The sequence below is a fragment of the Centroberyx affinis genome, unplaced genomic scaffold, assembly GCF_046629955.1.
Source record: "Centroberyx affinis isolate AG114_WGS23_722 - 3 ecotype Tasmania unplaced genomic scaffold, CSIRO-AGI_Caff_v1 ptg003734l_1, whole genome shotgun sequence".
Classification (NCBI taxonomy): Eukaryota; Metazoa; Chordata; class Actinopteri; order Beryciformes; family Berycidae; genus Centroberyx; species Centroberyx affinis.
Window position 1 is genome coordinate 45,265 of NW_027281613.1, and position 20,418 is coordinate 65,682.

Sequence of the window (20,418 nt, forward strand, 5' to 3'; positions counted from 1 at the left end):
CTCTCATTGCATGTTCTATTTTGCTTGTGCCTTATCAACACCTCAAAGCTTTCTCACTACCTCTCCTGTCTACATCTCTCACTTTAACTATCGTTCTGTTACTCCCCCGTCTTCTCCTCTCTTGCCCCCCCCGTCCTCCTCGGCTCTCTGTCTCCTCTAGGTGAGGATGAGGAGGAGGGGAAGATAACCGCTCTACAACGGAAGCGCAACCAGCTGGCTGGCTACTGTAAGCTGGTCATCTATGGAGTGCTGGACCTCAGCGCCGCCACGGACGTCTTGAAGCACTACAGCAAGGTGGAGAGGGGGAGGAGGGAGAGGAGGAGGAGGAAGATGGAGATCAGGGCTTAAAGACAGATGGGAGTTAAAATGGGGGGGGGGTTAAGGGGCTAGAACCAGAGGGGAAGAAGGACAAGATGGGGAATATAAGGTAGAAGATTAAAAAAAACCAGTAGTAATTTATTGGGGAAATTTGTATGGCACTGAAACAAGCAATACATTACACAGTATAGAGTACAAGCCATTGTGTTTATTCCAAATCTATGCATTCTCTTTATCAGACTAGTAAGAAATGGCCACCTGGAAAAAAGATAGGGAAATAGAAAGGACAAACAAGGTAGTGATAATGATAAACTGGCGAGTGATGGTAGGACTGGGAAAGTACTGATAAGGCAGAGGAAGAAAAGGGGATTGTTACAAGAGAAAAGAGAGTAAGATTTAAAAAAAAAAAACTGGATTGCAGGAAATACATTTGTCAAAGGGATAAAGCAAATAATGGAGAGGATGTGTGAGTGGAGGAGGGTGAGAAGATCTTTTTTAGAACCAGCGAGGGTGCTAAAAAATGAGTCAGAGGGAACAGTGGTTGAAAGAAACGGAGATGACAAGAATGGAAGATTACTTTCGCAGTTCAGACATCTAGCCAGTGCTCTTAACCGGAGCGACTAATGAAGAATGACTGTAATAACTTTCTTTCCTGGCTTTCTCTAGTTCTATAAAGACTTTGGGGACATCATCAAAGAGACGCTAAGCAAGAGCAAGCTCATCAGTCCGGTGCAGAGTGCCAAGACTGTCTGTCTGAGTCTGCTGCAGGTGTGCGCTCATTTCTGAATATATTAATAATGAACCTTCAGACAGGGATTGTTTTTTCTCACAATGGTTGTATAGTGTTTTGGCGTACTTTAACCAGTAAGTGGCAATTTTGTACTTTGAATGATGAATAATAAATGATAGAAAATAGTAGAGATTGTGCGCTGTGCCCAGATGGCAAAATATAACTTCACTGAAGATCAGTGCAGGGTCAAATATATGTGTGTTTTCTACATGGTTTACCTACTTGTACCAGATGGGTGGAGTTTACCACATTAAGACAGTTCAGATGGTGTCAGGCAGGTTGGCAATCACAGGAAAGTATACTAAATTGACCTTAAAATACTTTGCTGTAATTGTCTACTAATTATATTGTCCTGTGTGGTAAACCCCTCTCATCTGGTTCTCCAAGCAGGTTAAAACAAACACTCAAATTCTTTTAAAGTCCTATTTTAACTTCATCTGCCAGCGAACAAGTGGAATAGTTTTTCCATATCCAAAGAACTATTTGAATATCCTGTCTTTGGTGTGAGATATGTTGGCGGGCAATCGTGTGTGTGTGTGTGTGTGTGTGTGTGTGTGTGTGTGTGTTCAGCTGTTCTCAGAGATGATTTCAGAAGATGGCAGCGGGCAGGAACTTGGAGAGATTAGAGATCTGGCCAAGAGGCTGGCCATGAGCTTTGGCATCGATCTGCATCGCGTCCGCAAACCACTCATGGCCCTGCACATGTCAGTAACACTCAGACCAGACCAGTGTCTCCGGTCGAAGTTTCAGTAGATGTGGGGGGGTGGAGGTGGTTCATGCCTGGGCCCGTTCCAGGATCAGTTCCAGTTGGCGTTTAAGAATGGATCTCCTTTGAATATTTATATCATGAATATATGGACAAATGTGCTGTAATTTCAAAAGCAGTTATTTTTTTGGGGGTTGGGCTGAGGAATACGGCCAGATGATGAATTTTCATTGCTTCTAACCTAACCCTAACCCTTTTCCAGCTGTGGGGGGGCACTCCCGCAAAATTAATTTAAAGGAAACACAGATATTTATCCTGCAATACACTGTATTTCCTCTTATATGATAATGAATATCAGCTTCATCAAGCAAACTCAGAATTGATGAAACATCACACTTTGAGGAGATGTTAACATGAAGTTTGGCGATAGCTGTAAGGAAGTATATTTTTTTGTGTTTACTTGCTTTTCCTTGAGAGCACTTACACATGTAGCTCAATGTTTTAAAACCTTTCTGTGTTGTAGATTAGGTTATTATGTTCTAAGTATGGTGTGTGTGTGTGTGTTGTGTGTGCTGTTAGGGATGGTATACGTTTTGCGTTCCGGGACCCAGTGGACGGAGGGCTGCAGCACCCCAACCTAGCCTTCTTGGAGATCCTCAGCGAGTTCAGTTTCAAGCTGCTCCTTCAGGACCGCACCCAGCTGTGAGGAAACAAAAACACACATGCAAACTCATCTACATCTGCACAAATATGTAATCATATAAAGGAAAGTTCATGTCAAGTGTTCACATATACTTTTCTTTCAATCACTCTTTCATTGAATCTTAGAACTTTAATACTCACTGAGTAACAACATAAAAGCAGGTCTGCTGCTGTCATGAGAAAACTGGAAATGTCATGTAGTTTCATTTTAGGTATATAATGAATTTGTATCAGAATTTCCAAGCTACTAAAATCCAATAGATCTATGTGTAATATTCCAGAAATCATAGCAAAGCAACTTGATTTTCTGCCTTTTTCACATGTAGAGGTTAGAGAGGTTAGATTTTCTGATGGAGAAAAATTGATTATATCTCAGTGATTTTTGTCCAATAAGCCAAAACTAGTGGTATACATTTTTTTTTATTATTATTATTTTTTTTTTTTTTGGTGCTTGGTTTTTTTGGAATATACATTTTTGTATATTCAGTAAAAGCAATGGATTGGATCTATAATATTGGAAGTTCAGATCTCAGATCTCTTTGATATCAGCAGTGGAAAAGTGGAATCGGTGAACTCTGAGTCTTTTTTTGCTAGCCAAATCTAGATTTTGGACAGTAAAATAAGCTTTTCAAAGCAAGAAATAATTCAAACATAGAATTTTCAGTTTATGTACTAGTCCAGGAAATGTTACTTTACTTTGTACATCAGCCATGATAAAACATGGAATTTGATCTGGCATAATCCATAGAAACCCAATAAAATGCAACCACTGAACAAAGGTTTTTCTTGGTCTTTGTCCTCATCCCTCCGTCTCCCTGTCGTCCCCTCCCAGGTCTGCCTTCCTGAAAGCAGAGTGTCCCAGGGCCGCCCTCTCCTGGCCGGCAGTCAGAATGTACCAGCGCTCCTTAGAGAGCCGCTCCTCATCCAAACCCAGAGAGGAGACGGGAGGAGGGGAGAGGAGCAGTACCCTGACCCCACATGACACCCCCGCAGCTAAACGGAGGAGAACCGCCGCCGAGGGTGAGATGGACGCACATGTGTACACACATAACACCATGCATGGGTACACAATACACATTAATGATAATACTAACAAAAAGGAATTGGGAATAATAATGTGATACTCTGTTGATCCATATCATCCAGTTGACCCCTGTCACCTCCAGGTTCGGTGTCCAGCGCCAGTAGAGGATCCTGGTTGGACAGCAGCAGTATCCATAGCAACCTGCCCACCCCGGCCCTCACTTCCACAGTCCAGCGACAGCAGCTCAAGCAGCCGGCCTCCACGCGGCCCGGAGCCACAGACTCCGATAAAGGCAGCGGCCTCACTGAGACAGAGTCTGAGGATGAGTTCTCCAGAGGGTGTGTTGAGTTTTATGAAGTGACACATCTGAAAAATATCTACCAGCTCCATACCAGGGTTTGGGAATAAACACCAGCTGGCTGGTAAATGTTGGCTTGGGCTGGAAAGTTGGTCTGTCTACCGGAGAGGGAGTCAGCTATTCTCAGTTCTGTTCTAAAAAGCAATATCCGGAAAGTGGCTGGTCAGTTTTGGAATCAACCCGCTACTGTGGCCATTAGAGGAAAAAGCTAATTCCCTGCTCTGGCCCAATTTTGCAACTGCAGAAATATTTGTAACTTGTTGATTGAAGTTACTGCTGATGATCTTGGTTTTGTCTGTTGTCTAACGTTGTTTGCCTTGATTTGGATAACTCTGTATACAAAAGAGCATGTTCCTCTCACATCTCTCAACTCGTATTCAGATAGATAGATAGATAGATAGATAGATAGATAGAGAGATGGATAATGCTAGTGACAGACACAATATGTGAAATTCAACTTGCGGCCTAAGAAGATGCATTATAGAAACTAAATCTCCCAACATGAGCATAGATACACAGCTCTTACAGGGTTACAGACTGAAAGCAGAGCACTTTTTTTTAAAACACATTAGGTGGTAAATCACAAAATTCCCCAGCTGCTTTGACTATTTCACCAGCCAGCTAGAATGTGAAATAGAATGGGACTTCTAAATGATGGCTGGTTCAAAGTGGCTGATAGACAAACTTGCCCGCCGTAGACAAAATTTACCAGCATTTGGCGGGTGGCTGCTGTTAATTTCCCAGCTTGGCTAAAAGTAGTTAAAAGTATTTCAATATTTTCTGTTCTTTAGGCCCCAGATGCGTAAGGTGAAGTCCAACAGACGGCGGCAGCCTTCCTCCAGCCAGCCTGGCCTCGCCTCTGATCAGCACAACCTGGACTCACACCTCGACTTGTAAGAAAAGGATATAAACAGTTTGATTCCAGAGCGTTTATAGCCTTTACTTTATTTCTGGGTGGTGTTTGGGGGCATATACATTGTTCAGTAACACTAAAAAAAAGTGAAATGATTTTATCACCCAAGGACTTAAGATGTCCTTTCAAAAGTACAATAATTTGTTTTTATCTTTGCTGTCAGTTTGGAAAAGTAGCTGTCACTTTTCCAATGGTGGATGAATTATGATTTTGGAATTAAAATCGTCATATTTGTCTAATTAAAGGGTAACTATTATTTGCAAAGACCTATCAGCTAAGATTGATGTTAGATTTGTGTGTGTCCCCAGACTGTCTCTGATTGAGGAGGATAATGTGGAAGGAGAAGAAGAAGAGCCTGTGATTGAGGACTTTGAAAGTGACTCTGACAAAGATACTGCCTATACACTGGTAAATAAATAAATAAACCATCATACACCAAAAAGTATTCTCAATGAAGCATTGACAGTGTAGCTTTTCAATCTGCCAGTGTGTACATTATTACTGTTATGTATATTGTGAATGTACGCATGTCAGATTTTTATAACAGCTTAAAAAATTAAAACTATAAACTTAAAAAGTCAACTATTGTAGCAAGTGGTATATGAACAATACTGACTAAGAGCTTTATACAAAAGGCGAGGCAATGAATGAAAAAGAAAACAAGAAACCCACATATCGGATTGATGCGTACAGAGTATTCCTGATGAAGACCGGGGGACCAGGAAGGAAGCGTATCTTTGAAGCAAAGTTTCAATGGAAGTGTGAAATGTTATGTGGCCAAATCCAACACACACAAATGCAAATCTAATTAACTTAAAAGCAAATTAGTGAGAGTTATAATGCAGTTATAATTAGTGAGTCAGTTCTAACTTAAGTTATATTAAACATAGGAATGGCTATAATATACAGAGTTGATCTGATTTGGGCATTTATGATTCATTGTCTCTGATATATAATCAAATTAGGCTGCAACGTCTCATACACTGCTGTGCTGCTGTTTCTAATGTGACAAAGAGCAGGTGAGGTGGAGACATCAGCACTAAAGGTGTTAATGCAGCATCTTGGTTTTCTTGGCTTGGTGTAAATGATTTCACAGATGAAAAAGATGGGTAAAAACCGATATTAAGGACTCTATCGCTGGTTATGCAAGCTCAGACTTTCTTCCTCTCCTTTTTGCTCTGCAGCCTTCAACCCGCCACACCTCGACCAGCTACCTTGAGGACCTTTTCCAGTGAGAGACTGAGGCCAGCACAGTAATTCTCCTGAAGTGCCTGCATTAATACATCTAATCAGAACTACGAGAGTTTTCAATGGTTTAAATACATTTGAGTGTACAGACTATTAGGGCCATAAAAATACATTGACAAGGTAAACACTTTGACCCCTAATTGATTTCAATGTTAAGAGTGTGTTAGTATTTTGTACACTCAGTAGAGCAATTCTGACATTGCAGTTTTCATTATAATCATCAGAAACATTACTGCTTTACTGTTAAATGTTAAAAGGAAATGATGCTGTTCAGGTTTATTCAGATCCATTAGCTGGCACCAAGCTGACAGCCATTCTTCCTGGGGTTCACATGAATTGTGTGTTGCTGGTTGTTTGAGAATTAACTTTGTGGGTTATGATGAAAATATTTCACTTAGTTGGTAGGGATGGCATTGTGTTTCATAATATCCTGCCAGGTTGTTTACTGTTGCTGTTTGTTTTTGTCAAGCACTTATTTCATATTTAATAAAAGACACTTTTTGAGCAAAGTAATGCTGCAGGTGCGTCATTAATAAGATGACGGTAATAAGATGATTAAAGTCCTCTGAGACATGCTGATAAAGGGCTATATAAATAAACGAACTTGAACTTGGATGGGGGAAGATGTTTACCAATCCACAGGACATTACTGCAGTCTGATGACACAGTAGTAGTGTATCCAAACTTTCTGAAGGGGCGTTAATTCACAAATGTGACACAAACCTGCCCACAACACAATTCAATAGAGAACATACAAAAGTTATTAATAACTGGATGAATAGAGAGAGAACTAGTCACCAACACAGTCCAAGCCTATCCTTCCAGAAATATGTATTACTCATTTCCACCAGTCTAAACATAAATCATGCATATCTTCAGAAATAATTATTTTTTAAGGATTCTATGTCATGACTTGGATAAGTTTAATACTACTTGCTATGATTTATGCTATGAGTTTAGCTCATAAACCTAACATTTTAGAGTTCAGACAGGTTTAACTTCCACTTAATTGTCTGATCATAACATTTGGCCTGCTGTCTACATTGTCTGGGTTCACACTCGGGTCATTCAGTGATATGAAATCCAATCACAGACTTTCGCGCCACTCGTGACAAGCAGGGCGGAAGTTTGTCGAGTCACGTGGCCACGCCATTGCCGCAACTTTCGCGCCACAACGAAGGCCCGCCTCTAGTAGCAGAAGGGCGCGTTTTGATTGGCTGCCGAAGACGTCAGACTCGCGCCAGTTTTTGCACAGCGACCGGAGATCTCAAGCAGCAAGTGAATGAATAATCGTCTCCGGTGATAGTGAAAGAATAAAAGTGCATTTTAACTACATTTGGTTGCTGGTTACCGTGGGATTTTGAAGTCAAGTTACTTCACCTGAGTGTCAACATTTGCAGTCATGGCTCCTAAGGATTATGCGGCTGAAAAAGGTAACGACTTGACTTTCATAAGACACCCTAACTAATCGCATGGCAGCAACAGGTTGGCCTGAATTACTTAACTTGTTACCACCCCAATGCGTTCTCCGAAATGTTCTTTTTAATACCAGTAAATGTGAACATGCACAACGTGGAGCGCATTGAAATCGCATAGACTTAACAAGTTTAAACATAATGTAATACCAGTGTGTGTTTTCGGTGCAGGATGAGCAGTGCAGTCTTTCTGTAACGTTACTTATCTATGCCGTGTTCTTTTGTTCCTCTCCACTATAGTGTTTACACCACGATCCAGGTTAACAGATTAGATATTAATTATTGTGGTGTTTTATTGTATAGTACATTCCGCATTATGTATGAGGAACTGGTGTTCAACGTGAAGTTGCACAAACTTTACTAAACTAACGCTAGTGGTTACCCCCAGCCAAAGCATTGTCGTGCGTGCTTGTGACTAGGTGACCCGGATGGATCTGGTTAAACAAAGGACAAGGCGCCAGTGAGCCAGCACATGGCCAATGCCCAGTACTAACTAGCATTTTAATAATGTTTGTAGAAATGGTGCAAGTTTACTTGTTTTGGTCTTACGCAGAGCTCGACATTGCCCCTCTCTTAACACTTGACTCTTAATATTGGAGCACTAACGTTACAACGTTAGTAGAAAATTAGTTAGTTAACGATAGTTGTTGCCTTGGATATGGTTAGCACAGGTTGCCGAAGTTTCCTTGAGTTCAATTTATGACTTTTTAAGACCATTTTATCTATTTAGATAATGAAAATAAACAATTATATACATGTCAGACCATAAGTAACGTTATGTCTACGCTACGACGAGACTGATTTCTCCCCGAAAACAGCGCACCTTTAAGACATCTAGAACTGAAGTTGTAGCTAAGACGCTAAAATGCTATTAAACAGTGTTTAAGACCTATAAGGCCTTGAGTTTACATTGCATAACTTCTTACGTTTTGAGATTTCCAGGACCCACAGTCCAGTAACGAGTTGTCCCCCATTCTTTTGACGGTAACTTATTGTTGTCTCACAAGCTAACGTTAGCCTGCTAGCTAGTTAGCCAACTCTCGTTAGCTGCCCAAAACTGCCATGTTACATTAGCTAACGTTTCATATTAGCTGCATTTTAGGCGTTTAACTGGCGGTCTCATCCAGGGCTAGCAGGCAGCGGCTCAGTGTCTTGCTCAAGGGCACTTCAAAAGGACACAGCACTATTGATGGACACAATGGTTTCTGTGGGGGTCGAACCCGAAACCTTTTGGTTACGGGACCGTCTCTAACACCCGGCTTGGTGACCTTACGTTACAAACAAACAGTGAACGTCGAAATATTGGACCGTAATATATTTATATCCTCAGATAACAGCGCTTGCAGTATAAAACCCCGAATGCCCCCTGTAACTGAGATTGACTATATTTTTTAGAAATCTGACATTAACTTTAACTATTGTCTTATGGCTTTGTCTAGATTGTACTTGCTTGTATTTTGCCTCTGACATATTAACGTTGCATTTTTTTTAAATTGTCAGTTGGCCCATGCCTTCTCGTCTGTAAAATAAATATAGCAAGCTAATTTGTAAATACGTTTTACGGTTGCGATTATGAGTGTAACGTTATCAGCCGTATTTAAGTTAGCTCGCGTCCTCATGGTAATTGGTAATTTGGTTTTGAGTAGTTTTATCATTGTAGTATTAGTGTTTAACACAACACGGCTAGAGATGTTTGGTCATGATTTGAAAACAACAACCGGGACTATTTTAAGAGCGCAGGGATCGCGGAGGGTTCTCGGAGTGATGAGGCACAAAAGCCATGTGCTGCTTTGTTTACAATAACATCCTCGAACACAGAAATAATGTACCAGAGATGCAGATTTTTTGCTGTAGCGTCAAAGTAAGTTGCGTACTTTCATTGTCCTGCAAGAGCTAGTTTCGTTTCTCGTACCGTGGAATTAAATATTGTTAGTAGTTGTGGTTCTTTCGAGAAGTGGGGGATATTTTCCCTAAAAATGGACACTGAACTGAGCGCGCCTGTTGTGTATTTACATTCCCATCCTTCTGCTATATACTGCGTAACGTCAGTTATTTCACTCTAAAACTGTGATAGTAATTTTTTTACGAAGGGAATCTGGAGCCTACAGTACGTCAGCTGCAGTTAGTGCTTTACTGTAAGCAATAGTGACTCATCGAGATTACAGGATGCCATGTTACTCAACAAAGGGGGTCGTCGCAGGACAACAAATTAGCTCCCAGTCTCTAGGCCCCACTGGTGGTGGTGGTGGTGGTGTTAATCAACATTTTGAACAGCTTTCATGCTGCTTTACTATTTTGATCAATAAATAAAAAGGTAAGATGGATGAACAAAGATTACTTTCTATATATAGCCAACACAATGGACAAACAATCTCCACATTGTGTTTGCTAGATGTAGCCTGTGTTTTTGTTTTGGTTGTGCTGAAGGGTTTTTTTTGTTTGTTTTACAGATAAATGCAAGAGGTTCCTGCAGGAGTTTTACACAGAGGATGACAATGGGAAGAAAGTGTTCAAATATGGAGCTCAACTCGTGAGTATAGGAACCAAATAGTAAATAGGCATAGGTCTCATATTTGATTTAACATGGATAACATGTTATGGCCTTGACTGGGATAGTTGCTAGAGTGATGGACAATATTGATATAATCGATCAAGAAAGTGAATGAGTCAGGGGAAACTGTAGAGGTCTGGGGGGGCTGATTAGTGGTGGAGTGCCATGTCAGATTACTTGATTTAAAAAGATGGATCAAGCAATTAAGAGATGGTAGTTGCAGTCTATGCTCTTTGTTTTTTGGACAGTGTCTTTCAATTAGTTGTTGCTATACCCAATCCTTGGTTAAGTTTTCCTAAATCAAGAGGAATATTTAAGGAGATAAGTCTAAAAAGATCACAGAATAACTTCAAGTGTTGTTCGTAGAGATCACTCTTTAATATGGCTGCAAGACATTCCTAAAAACAATATCCATGTTAAGTTTGGTAAATTATTTCAAACATCAGGAATTACATGTGACTCTTCCATTATCATGAAACTCCACCCTGTCTTTGAGGAAATTGTTGGCATACATTTTTTTTGTACAAAAGTAAGATTATCAAAAGTCAACAAGCAAAATAATAAAATATCAGCCATATGGTTATTAGTTCATTCTTAAACTGGTATCACTTACCACTTAAATGTTCAAATTTCTTTAGAATCCCTAGTAATAGAATATCGTATGACTGATAACCAAAAAAATCAGGACATAATTTGATTTTGGAGTAATATAGGCTACTCTCACTTGTTAATACAATGAATGGTCTGTTGCCCAAGCTTTTTATCACATCAGAAACTAGCCTTGGGTTGCACCACCACAGCTTGCCCAAGTAAAAAAAAAAAAAAAATTCTAGAGGTGTCATTGTTCTGTTATTCTGTTATTGAGCAGTGTCTCTAGAGTTCCATCCTGTAATTGTTCAATGGCCCGGCTAATGACTTGGTGTGTGCAGGTGGCGCTGGCCCACAGGGAGCAGGTGGCGCTCCACGTGGACCTGGATGATGTGGCAGAGGAAGACCCGGAGCTGGTTGAGAGCATCTGTGAGAATGCCAAGCGTTACACTGGCCTGTTCGCTGACGCCACCCACGAGCTGCTGCCAGAGTACAGAGAGAGAGACGTACGTAGGGCCACACAATGAAACGTGTGATTGTTAGTTTCTACAATTAACGGTAATACAATATAGTGGAGATATTGAAACATTTTATTCATTTGGAATGTCCTCTATAGTTAGTCAATATGTTGGTATAGGTTGCAAAAGATTGAATAAAATGTTGTTCCTCAAATCATCAAGACTAATGATCATAATCACTATCTAACAAAATAACTGATTATCTTTTCATTCATAATCATGCAGTCCTAGGTATAAGCCATTATACAACTTGTGTATTTGGCATTAGTCTTATCTTTTGTCTAAGTATGATTGTCCATTGTTCACCCTTTTTCCCCTCCTACCAATATTGTTTTTCCCCTAAAGTCTCCAGGAAACCCTCTCAGATTAAGTTCCTGATTGAGCGACAAATTTTAGTTGCATGTAATGTAGACAGTCAAGGAATTTAAGCTTATTCAGATTTTGCAGGTTAAGGACAAGAGTGTCCAGAATGTTAAATAAATAATGTTGTTGTAGATTGGAAATTAACAAATATTTTGGTCATTCCCAGGTTGTGGCCAAGGATTCTCTGGATGTGTACATTGAGCACAGGCTGATGATGGAGCAGAGGGGTCGCGACCCCGCGGACACCCGGGACCCTCGTAACCAGTACCCACCTGAACTCATGAGGAGATTGTAAGTTGAACCAGATTCAGTTTGCACATGCCACTTTTCTATATAGAAAATCAGAACAACTACATTTTCTCAAAATCTGACAAAATGCTTTCAAGTGTAGTAAAATGGATGCATTCAGGGCATTTATTTGAATATAGATTCCTTGCTTATGAATTTCATCTTCCACCCACAGTGAGCTGTACTTCAAGTCTCCCACCACCTCTAAACCCAAAGTGGTGCGTGACGTGCGCGCCGACAGCATCGGGCAACTGGTGACCGTGAGAGGCATCGTGACCCGCGCCACCGAGGTCAAACCAATGATGGCTGTTGCTACCTACACCTGTGACCAGTGTGGTGCTGAGACATATCAGCCAGTAAGTGGCTACACCAAATGGCAAAAGACATTTTTAGACACTGTGCTCTTTTGTGCTTTGTGTAAATGTATATCTAAAATGTGCTTCCATCTCTTCCTGTCTTTCAGATCCAGTCCCCCTCCTTCATGCCCCTCATCATGTGTCCCAGCCAAGAGTGTGTCACCAACAAATCTGGAGGTCGCCTCTACCTGCAGACCAGAGGCTCCAAATTCGTCAAATTCCAGGAGCTGCGTATTCAGGAACATGTAAGAAGCTTTACAATAAATTATCTCTGCACTGTTGATGTTGTCTTTTTGTCCAGACACTGTCCTTCACGTGGGACAATATAAGTTGGACCAAGGAATGTTGTATTTGGTGTGAAAACCAAGGCTGCCACAAGATGTACAATTCATTTTTTCTTTTTTTTTTTTTTTTTATCACTTCTTAGTCATTTGGGTTTTAGTTTATTTTCAGCACTTTCTTAGTTATTCAGATGAATCAGAAGAATATTCAGTAATATATAGTAGCCTCTGATAGTTTGCATGATTTCATGCGTCTCAAGGGACAACGTTTGAGAATTCATGAAGATTTGTCTCCCGTATATGACTGTTTGATTTGCTGATAAAATCCTATGACTATTAGTCGCTAACAGTGGAAGCTCTAATGAAACCACTCGTCACCATACAAGTTGTACCACAAATGTTTTCTTCTGTTATCCACAGAGCGACCAGGTGCCCATTGGGAACATTCCCAGGAGTATGAGCATCTACGCCCGCGGAGAAAACACACGTCTTGCCCAGCCGGGCGACCATGTAGCCATCACAGGAGTCTTTCTCCCTCTGCTGCGCACAGGTTTCAAACAGGCTGTCCAGGTACAGGGATTTGAAAATATTCTGATTTCTCTCGGCAGGTTCTCCGCCAGCTTGGCTTATAGTTTGGCCAAAAATTGGGGTGTTTTCTGGTTCAACCCACAGTGGATTGCAGCTGTGAGCTGGTGATTGAAGGGTTGCAGGCACTGCTCTTATGGTGCTCACCATCACTACTGAAGTGCTCTTTAACCAGGCACTGAACCTCAAACCGCTTCAGTGCCACTTCACAGCAGTCAACCCTGAGCTCAAACCCCTCAAAATTAAGAAATTAATGTTTAGGGTTTTTTTGTGTGTGTGGGAATCCAGGAGGGATATGCAAGCAGATCAAATCTTGTTATATCCTGGCCAAGGATGTAAACTTCATGTAACTCTGAATGACTCCTAGCACTTTGATTTCCATTATAGTGTTCTGACTAGTTGTGGTCCCTTTAGGGTCTTCTGTCAGAGACTTACATGGAGGCCCACAGCATCACACTCATGAACAAGACCGAGGACGATGAGCTCGGAGCGGAGGTGCTGAGTGAGGAGGAGCTGCGCAGCATCACAGGTAGGGGGTCTACTGTTGGACTTGAGCAAAAATAAACTACATAAACTGGTGTGACACAGCTTACTTTCTCACTCTGTCAGTGACTGAAGTGATTGTATCCTCTGTTGCAGATGAGGGATTTTATGAGAAGTTAGCAGGATCTATTGCACCAGAGATCTTTGGACATGAAGATGTAAAGAAGGCTCTGCTCCTGATGCTGGTGGGAGGAGTGCAGCAGGCCCCCAAAGGCATGAAAATCAGAGGTAAGCACAGACTACCCCCCCCCCCCCGATAACCTCATTTTTTAAAAATAGAAGCTGGGCAATTGGCTTTATCCCAGAGGGAATTTCAGTTGTCACAGTAGCAACACACTTGACTCAAATGACTAAAGAAAATGCTATAATACTGCTAAAAGTATGCAGTATCCCATGGAACACACTTGGTTTTGAAAAGCCCTGCACAAATAAATTAGATAGGAAGCCAAACATTTGACTCTATGGAAGCAACAGAAACTGCAACATTTTTGATGGCTTTTCTCTCTTTAGGCAACATAAACATCTGCCTGATGGGAGACCCAGGAGTGGCCAAGTCTCAGCTGCTGTCCTACATTGACCGCCTGGCTCCTCGAAGTGAGTATATTTGATATAAAACTCCTGTAACTGCTTTAATATAGTATCTGGGTTTGATTTTTTTTTCCATAGATGGCATAAATGCCAAAACATTAACTCTTGATGTAATGTTGTAGCTAGAAATGGGTAAATTGATAATTGCAATACTTTCAAGTTTAGTCTACCTAGGTGCCAGAAGCTTGAGGTTTGCCACACAGAACAATGCATTGACTGCCAGAATGTGTAGAAAAACACAGGAAACTTGTGAAAGTAAATTTTGGCATTGTCCTCTGTGAATAACAAGTTGAAGACCAGTATCTGAATTGTCTTGGATTTAGTAAAACCCGCTCATCAGGTACTTGGTACAGACTAAAACACATGTTATTTGGCACTGCTATTTGATCCAGGTCTGATACGAACACTTTCCCTTCTTCCCTTCCTGTCTTCAGGCCAGTACACAACGGGTCGCGGTTCGTCCGGCGTAGGTCTGACTGCAGCGGTGATGCGTGACCCCGTGACTGGAGAAATGACCCTGGAAGGTGGGGCCTTGGTGCTGGCCGACCAGGGCATCTGCTGCATCGATGAGTTTGACAAGATGGCTGATGCCGACCGTACTGCCATCCATGAGGTGATGGAACAGCAGACCATCTCCATCGCCAAGGTATGAGATCCATAGTTAACGCAATCTGAAGCTGGATTTGACAAATGAAGCTGGTTGTATCTCATTCCTATCCAACACATCTCTTAACCCTCGTTTCTCTTCTCCCCAGGCGGGCATCATGACCTCCCTCAACGCCCGCTGCTCTATTCTAGCAGCCGCCAACCCCGCCTATGGCCGCTACAACCCACGGAAGAGCATTGAGCAGAACATCCAGCTGCCGGCCGCTCTGCTCTCCCGTTTCGACCTGCTGTGGCTGATCCAGGACAAGCCGGACGCTGACGCTGACCTGCGGCTGGCCCAGCACATCACCTACGTCCACCAGCACTGCTGCCAGCCGCCCACACACTTCACCCCCATCGACATGAAGCTCATGAGGTTTGTAGGAAAACAGCCCACAGGGCATCCTCAGTTATTCTGGGTTAGGGTTTGTTTGTAGGGTTACATCTACTGCATTTACCTTTTTATTGAACCAGATTAATCTCAGTCAGTTCAAGGATATTGGATATTTACTCAAAAGAAAGTGATGTTTATTTATTTGATTTCCTTCTGCTTTATACATCCTAAATGCCATTTTCTGTTATGTTGCACCTACCAACTATGTACTTACCTGTCTGATGTAACTGCAACTTTGAAATCTGATTCCCTCCAGGCGTTACATCTCCCTGTGTAAGAAGCGGCAGCCCGTAGTGCCCGAGTCACTGGCTGATTACATCACCGCCGCCTATGTGGAGATGAGGAAAGAGGCCCGTGTCAGCAAGGACACCACCTTCACCTCCGCTCGTACCCTCCTCTCCATCCTCCGCCTCTCCACTGCACTGGTGAGAACTGCACCACAACTCAATTGGGGTTTTGGCTGGGTGTCACTGGAAACTTTTAGAGGCTGCCTGCAGTGCTTGAAACTCAGTACTTTTTTCGAAAATTATTATATTATTTTCAATGAATTTTGTTTCTCTTAAATGACTTCTTCTAAATAGAATCTTTCCTCAGAAACTCTCATGAATAAAATGTTTGTCTTCTTAAAGATCAAAACATTTTGCAAACACAATATTGATAGGGGTCTTTGTTTGATACCCAGCTCTAGTGATAATTATTGTAAAGCTGTTAATGGAGTTGGCTGATGATGATGCCTAGACTTCCTTCATCATAGTGTAGTCCAGTGTGCGCTAAAGTGCTTACAGTGCAGGTAGTTGTGATACCTGGCCTACCGCAGTGTGAGCACTTCTTTCACACGCTGGACACAAGGCCTCCAGTATGCCAAACACTGGGGATATTCATCTTGGAATGTGTCACAAGCTATGTGTAAAGTCGGTTTTGTTTTTTAAATACTGAAATGCTACCTCTCAAATGAGTGTTTTCTGGTTTGGTGTCCGCTTGGCCCCTGGGTGTCAAAAGTGCTGTTTGTGCAGGTAGCAGTCATCCACCCTACTGCAAAACCAGCACTTCAGGCAGACAGGCAGGCAATGTGCTTCACGTAATGTCCACCAGGGGGCAAACCACTGCCGCAACTATTAACCTGTGCAAAAGAAATAAAGGACTACCGGAGAGACGAGTTGAAGTGTTCATGATGCATCATGAATGTATTAACATGCCCCACAGTTACCATCAACTGTGTACTCTGCATTTGATCTGACGCTACAGATAATGTTACACCTTCATAACCATAAAACTGAACTGCTGGGGAAGGTTTGTCTGATCCTGGCCAGCTTTGCAGGGTGGGCAGTCAGCCTGTGTGCGTAGGAGCAGCTGTGCAAACCCATGCAAAACTGACCATGGCTGGAACCAATCATCAATATGTTCTATTTGATCTGCAAAGCATCCTGGTTCGTTCTTGGCATTTTTTTGTCCGGTGTTTCATTTCAACCTATAGAGAGACTAGCTGGTGTTGAGAGGCGGAGACTTGGGCAATTGCCGGCCATCCCAGAGGGCATTGCACTTGTCTCGGTCTGACAGTGCCGGCACAGCGCAGCCTACATGATCTAGATGACACAACCTGTGCATCTGCCGTCAAACTAAATCTATCCAGTATGATTCGTATTTAATTGATTTTAACTTTGATGTCACTCTCCACCTCCAATCCCCCCTCCTTCCCCTCCTGCAGGCTCGCCTTCGCATGGTGGACACTGTGGAGAAGGAGGACGTCAACGAGGCCATGAGACTGATGGAGATGTCAAAGGATTCGCTACAAGCTGACAAGTCAAATACCACAAGGTTGGTGTTCACACTGGAAACCCAGACCGGTCATAATGATAGCGTTGCGTCAGGTCAGACTCCAAATAACATAACAAGTGACCGGATGTCTGTATGTAAAGGTTTTATGTTATGACGGGTTGAGCGTTCAGCCCAGTATCCTCCTTTATGAGCCTCTCATGCCATATAATAGTAGTAGCTGCGAACCCCTGGAGGAAGCTGTAAAACTCCTCTGGATTTTTTACAGTTCTCTGTTCACACGAAAACGTGTTCACTGAAGCGGGAGTCGTGGCGTGTCGGCCGTTAAGCGCTTTGCCGCATGTTGCTCACTTCTGGATGCTGTCGGCTTCTCACCTTCTCGTCTGCTGGAGGAGCTGTAACAATAGGGAGGGGGTGACACCATGTAAATACAATTACAAGCGTGGAAGATGGACAGAAAAATAATGTACTTATGTGTAGGGCTGCAACTAACGATTATTTTCATTGCCGATTAATCTGTCGATTATTTTCTCGGTTAATTGATTAGTTGTTTGGTCTATAAAATGTCATAAAATGGTGAAAAATGTCGATCAGTGTTTCCCAAAGCCCAAGATGACGTCCTCAAATGTCTTGTTTTGTCCACAACCCAAAGATATTCAGTTTACTGTCATAGAGGAGGAAAGAAACCAGAAAATATTCACATTTAAGAAGCTGGAATCAGAGAGTTTTGACTTATTTTTCTTTAAAAATTACTCACACCGATTAATCGATTATCAAAATAGTTGGCGATTAATTTAATAGTTGACAACTAATCGATTGATCGTTGCAGCTCTACTTATGTGGCCAATAAAATCTATAACTGTTCTTTCTTTCATCCCAATTGTGTTTATATAAAAAAAAAAAAAAAGATTCACTGGCACTTTCTACAGTTTGCATTTTAGGCATTTAACTGACCTCTTATTCAGAGCAACTCAGAATTAGTACAACAGTAATATAAGGGTAAATTCATGAATTAAACATTACAAGCAAATAATTTGAATGGGTGCCAGGGTCGGATCCACAGCAGCCAGGTTAAAAAAAACATTTCAGTGTCCATAGAGAAAATGTATGATAGAGAACTTCCAGATAAAGAAATGAGAGCAAAGGGAGTAGACATTTCTTTGTGCAAGTTCTCAGATTTGTTTTGAATCTCAAATTGATGGAATTCCCCTTGTCCAGGACCCAGCGCCCAGCCGACGTGATCTTCTCTCTGCTGCGGGAGCTGGCCACAGAGGGTGTGGCGGGCCGCGGCGGGGCCGGCGGGTTGGTGCGCATGGCCGAGGCGGAGCAGCGGTGCGTCTCGCGCGGCTTCACCCCCGCCCAGTTCCAGGAGGCCTTGGAGGAGTACGAGGAGCTGAACGTGTGGCAGGTCAACCAGGCCCGCACCCGCATCACCTTTGTCTGAAGACGTCGGTGCTGCTTTCACCCGTGGGACGCGTCTTAATAAATGCTGTGTTGCAGCCGCCTGGGAAGAGAACTCTTTATAATGGACTTGACTCTTTATTTTTCCTCTTCCAGCCTATTATAACACGCATTAAAGTAAAGCAGGATCTGGACATTTTTAGCATGACCATTTTGACATGAGGAATAATGCCTGCTGTTGGCGGATTCCTAGCTATGCTTTTTGTTGGAGATTTATTTTGCAAATAAAACGCTTGTAAATATGTATTTTGTAAGCAGACTGTTGGACTTGGTATGATGTGTAGTACTATCTGCAATATAGAGCTCCAGTTGCCAGTCTCTGACACTGAGCATTTCTGTATATTTTATACATTGTGATCGAAATCGATCTTGAGGGACAAACGTTGTGGATTAGTTAGTCTTGCATTGTGGCTGGTTGGTCTTGCTTTGCTAGAGTTAATAAATTCCTGTTCATCACTATGCTTTGGTTTGTTTTTTAACTCCCATGTGTACATGAATTGGAGACCAACACTACCATACGTTACGATTCTATGAATTTTTTTCACAATGGATCATCAGCCTTGTTCTTTTTAAGAGCAGTGGAAGCGTGTCACCATCATCCCTGAACACCTGGTTTGTTACTGCAGCAGCCTTGCTGTGTAGACAATAATTGCTGCTTTCTCCTTCGTATGTCTTGCTCATAAAGTTTTGTCAAACTACAGGGAAAACAGTGCTGCTTTATTTGTGACGTTAAAAACCAAAAATGGGAGATTAAGTGTTTTTTGTTGCGTACTTTCAGGCTACTCAAGTAGTGAATAAAATGCTTTATTTAGGCCAGGTATCATTACCTCAACATAATTATTCACATTTTACGAAGACATGCCTTTTTGTCTCCCAACAATAAGTCATGGGAATCCAGTATTTAGTACGGGGGGAAAATTTAAATGACTCGACCAGGTGAATGGGAATTCTTCACTCATTTTTAACGCTTCCCACTTTTATAGTGAACATGCCAAGGCAAAAAGGCTGTTCCTTGTCTGTTTAGTGCTTCGGCAGACAGCGCACCGCCTCCTGCTCACAGAACTATGTTAGAAAAGCAGGTGTTCATGGGTAAAAATTAATAACCACCCTTTTTTACCAGAAAGTGTTTTTAGAACTTTGATATCTAAAAAAAAATACATGATTAATGAAAGTTTGGGGTGGTGAGGTTGGTGTCCACGTTTTTCCTTTTTTTGGCTGAGATATTGTGTTAGTAGGCAGCATTTTCCCCAGGGATGCAGCTCTGCTCCCGGTCCCAGCAGGTGATGCTTTCCTTCCAGACTTAATGGGGAGTTTCCATTTGAAGTCTGCGCTCTTTATGGCTTTGCTGCTCAAGTCCAGGGGCTTTTATTCTTAATTGGCGCCAGAAGCCCCATATTAAAAGGTATTAAAAGAGAGGCGGGGCCCGAGATTATAGTCTCAGGTTTTGTGAAATTCTATTGGACGGGAGGTCATGTGTCAGGGTGAGTGACACACAGACCTGTATTTAACCCACCTGACTCCCTGTGTAGACTGAAGACAGCATCCTATGACCAGGTGAGTAAAGCATGATGATATTGTGGGTTTTGTGATTCAGCATTCACATTTCTAGATAATCTAAACTAGAAATTAAGCATTTTTTTCAGCTACATGGTTGAAGTTTATCTCTTGTAGCTGTTGAACACTGTTTTTCGTTTTTGGTAGTGATCAGTTTATGTATTCAGGACCAAAGTAGAAGTCTGGGTTTACCTAGAACAGTGTGTCGCTTTACAAATATATTGTACACATCTGCAGGCTCTTAATCAGGTTGAATGTCTTGAATGTGACACTTCTTAAACTATTAATCTGATTAAACTACTTTGCAAAGCTGATATTAGTATTCATTTTGTGGGAAAAATACTTCAAATTTGTCAGTGGACATCTAAATACAGATGAACTACAGTATTTTTTAAA

At 41.9% G+C, this 20,418-nt stretch overlaps 2 protein-coding genes across 2 annotated transcripts in view; both read left to right on the top strand.

Annotated features, from left to right (window-relative positions):
- The window catches only part of LOC139662217 (cohesin subunit SA-2-like), a 29,445-nt gene extending 23,399 nt beyond the window's left edge, over positions 1-6,046 (top strand). The window contains exons 23-31 of the mRNA XM_071540854.1: positions 161-294; positions 985-1,086; positions 1,679-1,812; positions 2,394-2,516; positions 3,349-3,536; positions 3,683-3,878; positions 4,690-4,791; positions 5,120-5,219; positions 5,996-6,046. Coding sequence (XP_071396955.1) covers positions 161-294; positions 985-1,086; positions 1,679-1,812; positions 2,394-2,516; positions 3,349-3,536; positions 3,683-3,878; positions 4,690-4,791; positions 5,120-5,219; positions 5,996-6,046 — 1,130 coding nt within the window. The remainder of the gene's footprint in view (positions 1-160; positions 295-984; positions 1,087-1,678; positions 1,813-2,393; positions 2,517-3,348; positions 3,537-3,682; positions 3,879-4,689; positions 4,792-5,119; positions 5,220-5,995) is intronic.
- A 1,279-nt stretch (positions 6,047-7,325) lies between these two features.
- On the top strand, positions 7,326-19,078 carry mcm7 (minichromosome maintenance complex component 7). The gene is made up of 15 exons (XM_071540857.1): positions 7,326-7,492; positions 9,985-10,064; positions 11,015-11,179; positions 11,721-11,845; positions 12,018-12,198; positions 12,306-12,443; positions 12,900-13,049; positions 13,479-13,593; positions 13,704-13,835; positions 14,118-14,201; positions 14,630-14,841; positions 14,951-15,216; positions 15,491-15,659; positions 16,940-17,049; positions 18,226-19,078. The coding sequence occupies exons 1-15, from the start codon at positions 7,462-7,464 to the stop codon at positions 18,449-18,451; spliced, it is 2,184 nt and encodes a 727-aa protein (XP_071396958.1). The 5' UTR covers positions 7,326-7,461; the 3' UTR covers positions 18,452-19,078.
- Positions 19,079-20,418: the final 1,340 nt, after the last annotated feature.

Excerpts from the sequence above, each read along its gene's own strand:
- mcm7 (XM_071540857.1), top strand. The coding sequence starts at position 7,462 with ATGGCTCCTAAGGATTATGCGGCTGAAAAAG. Across the intron at positions 12,199-12,305 it reads GTGCTGAGACATATCAGCCA|ATCCAGTCCCCCTCCTTCAT; the intron begins GTAAGTGGCTAC and ends CCTGTCTTTCAG. Across the intron at positions 13,836-14,117 it reads CAAAGGCATGAAAATCAGAG|GCAACATAAACATCTGCCTG; the intron begins GTAAGCACAGAC and ends TTCTCTCTTTAG.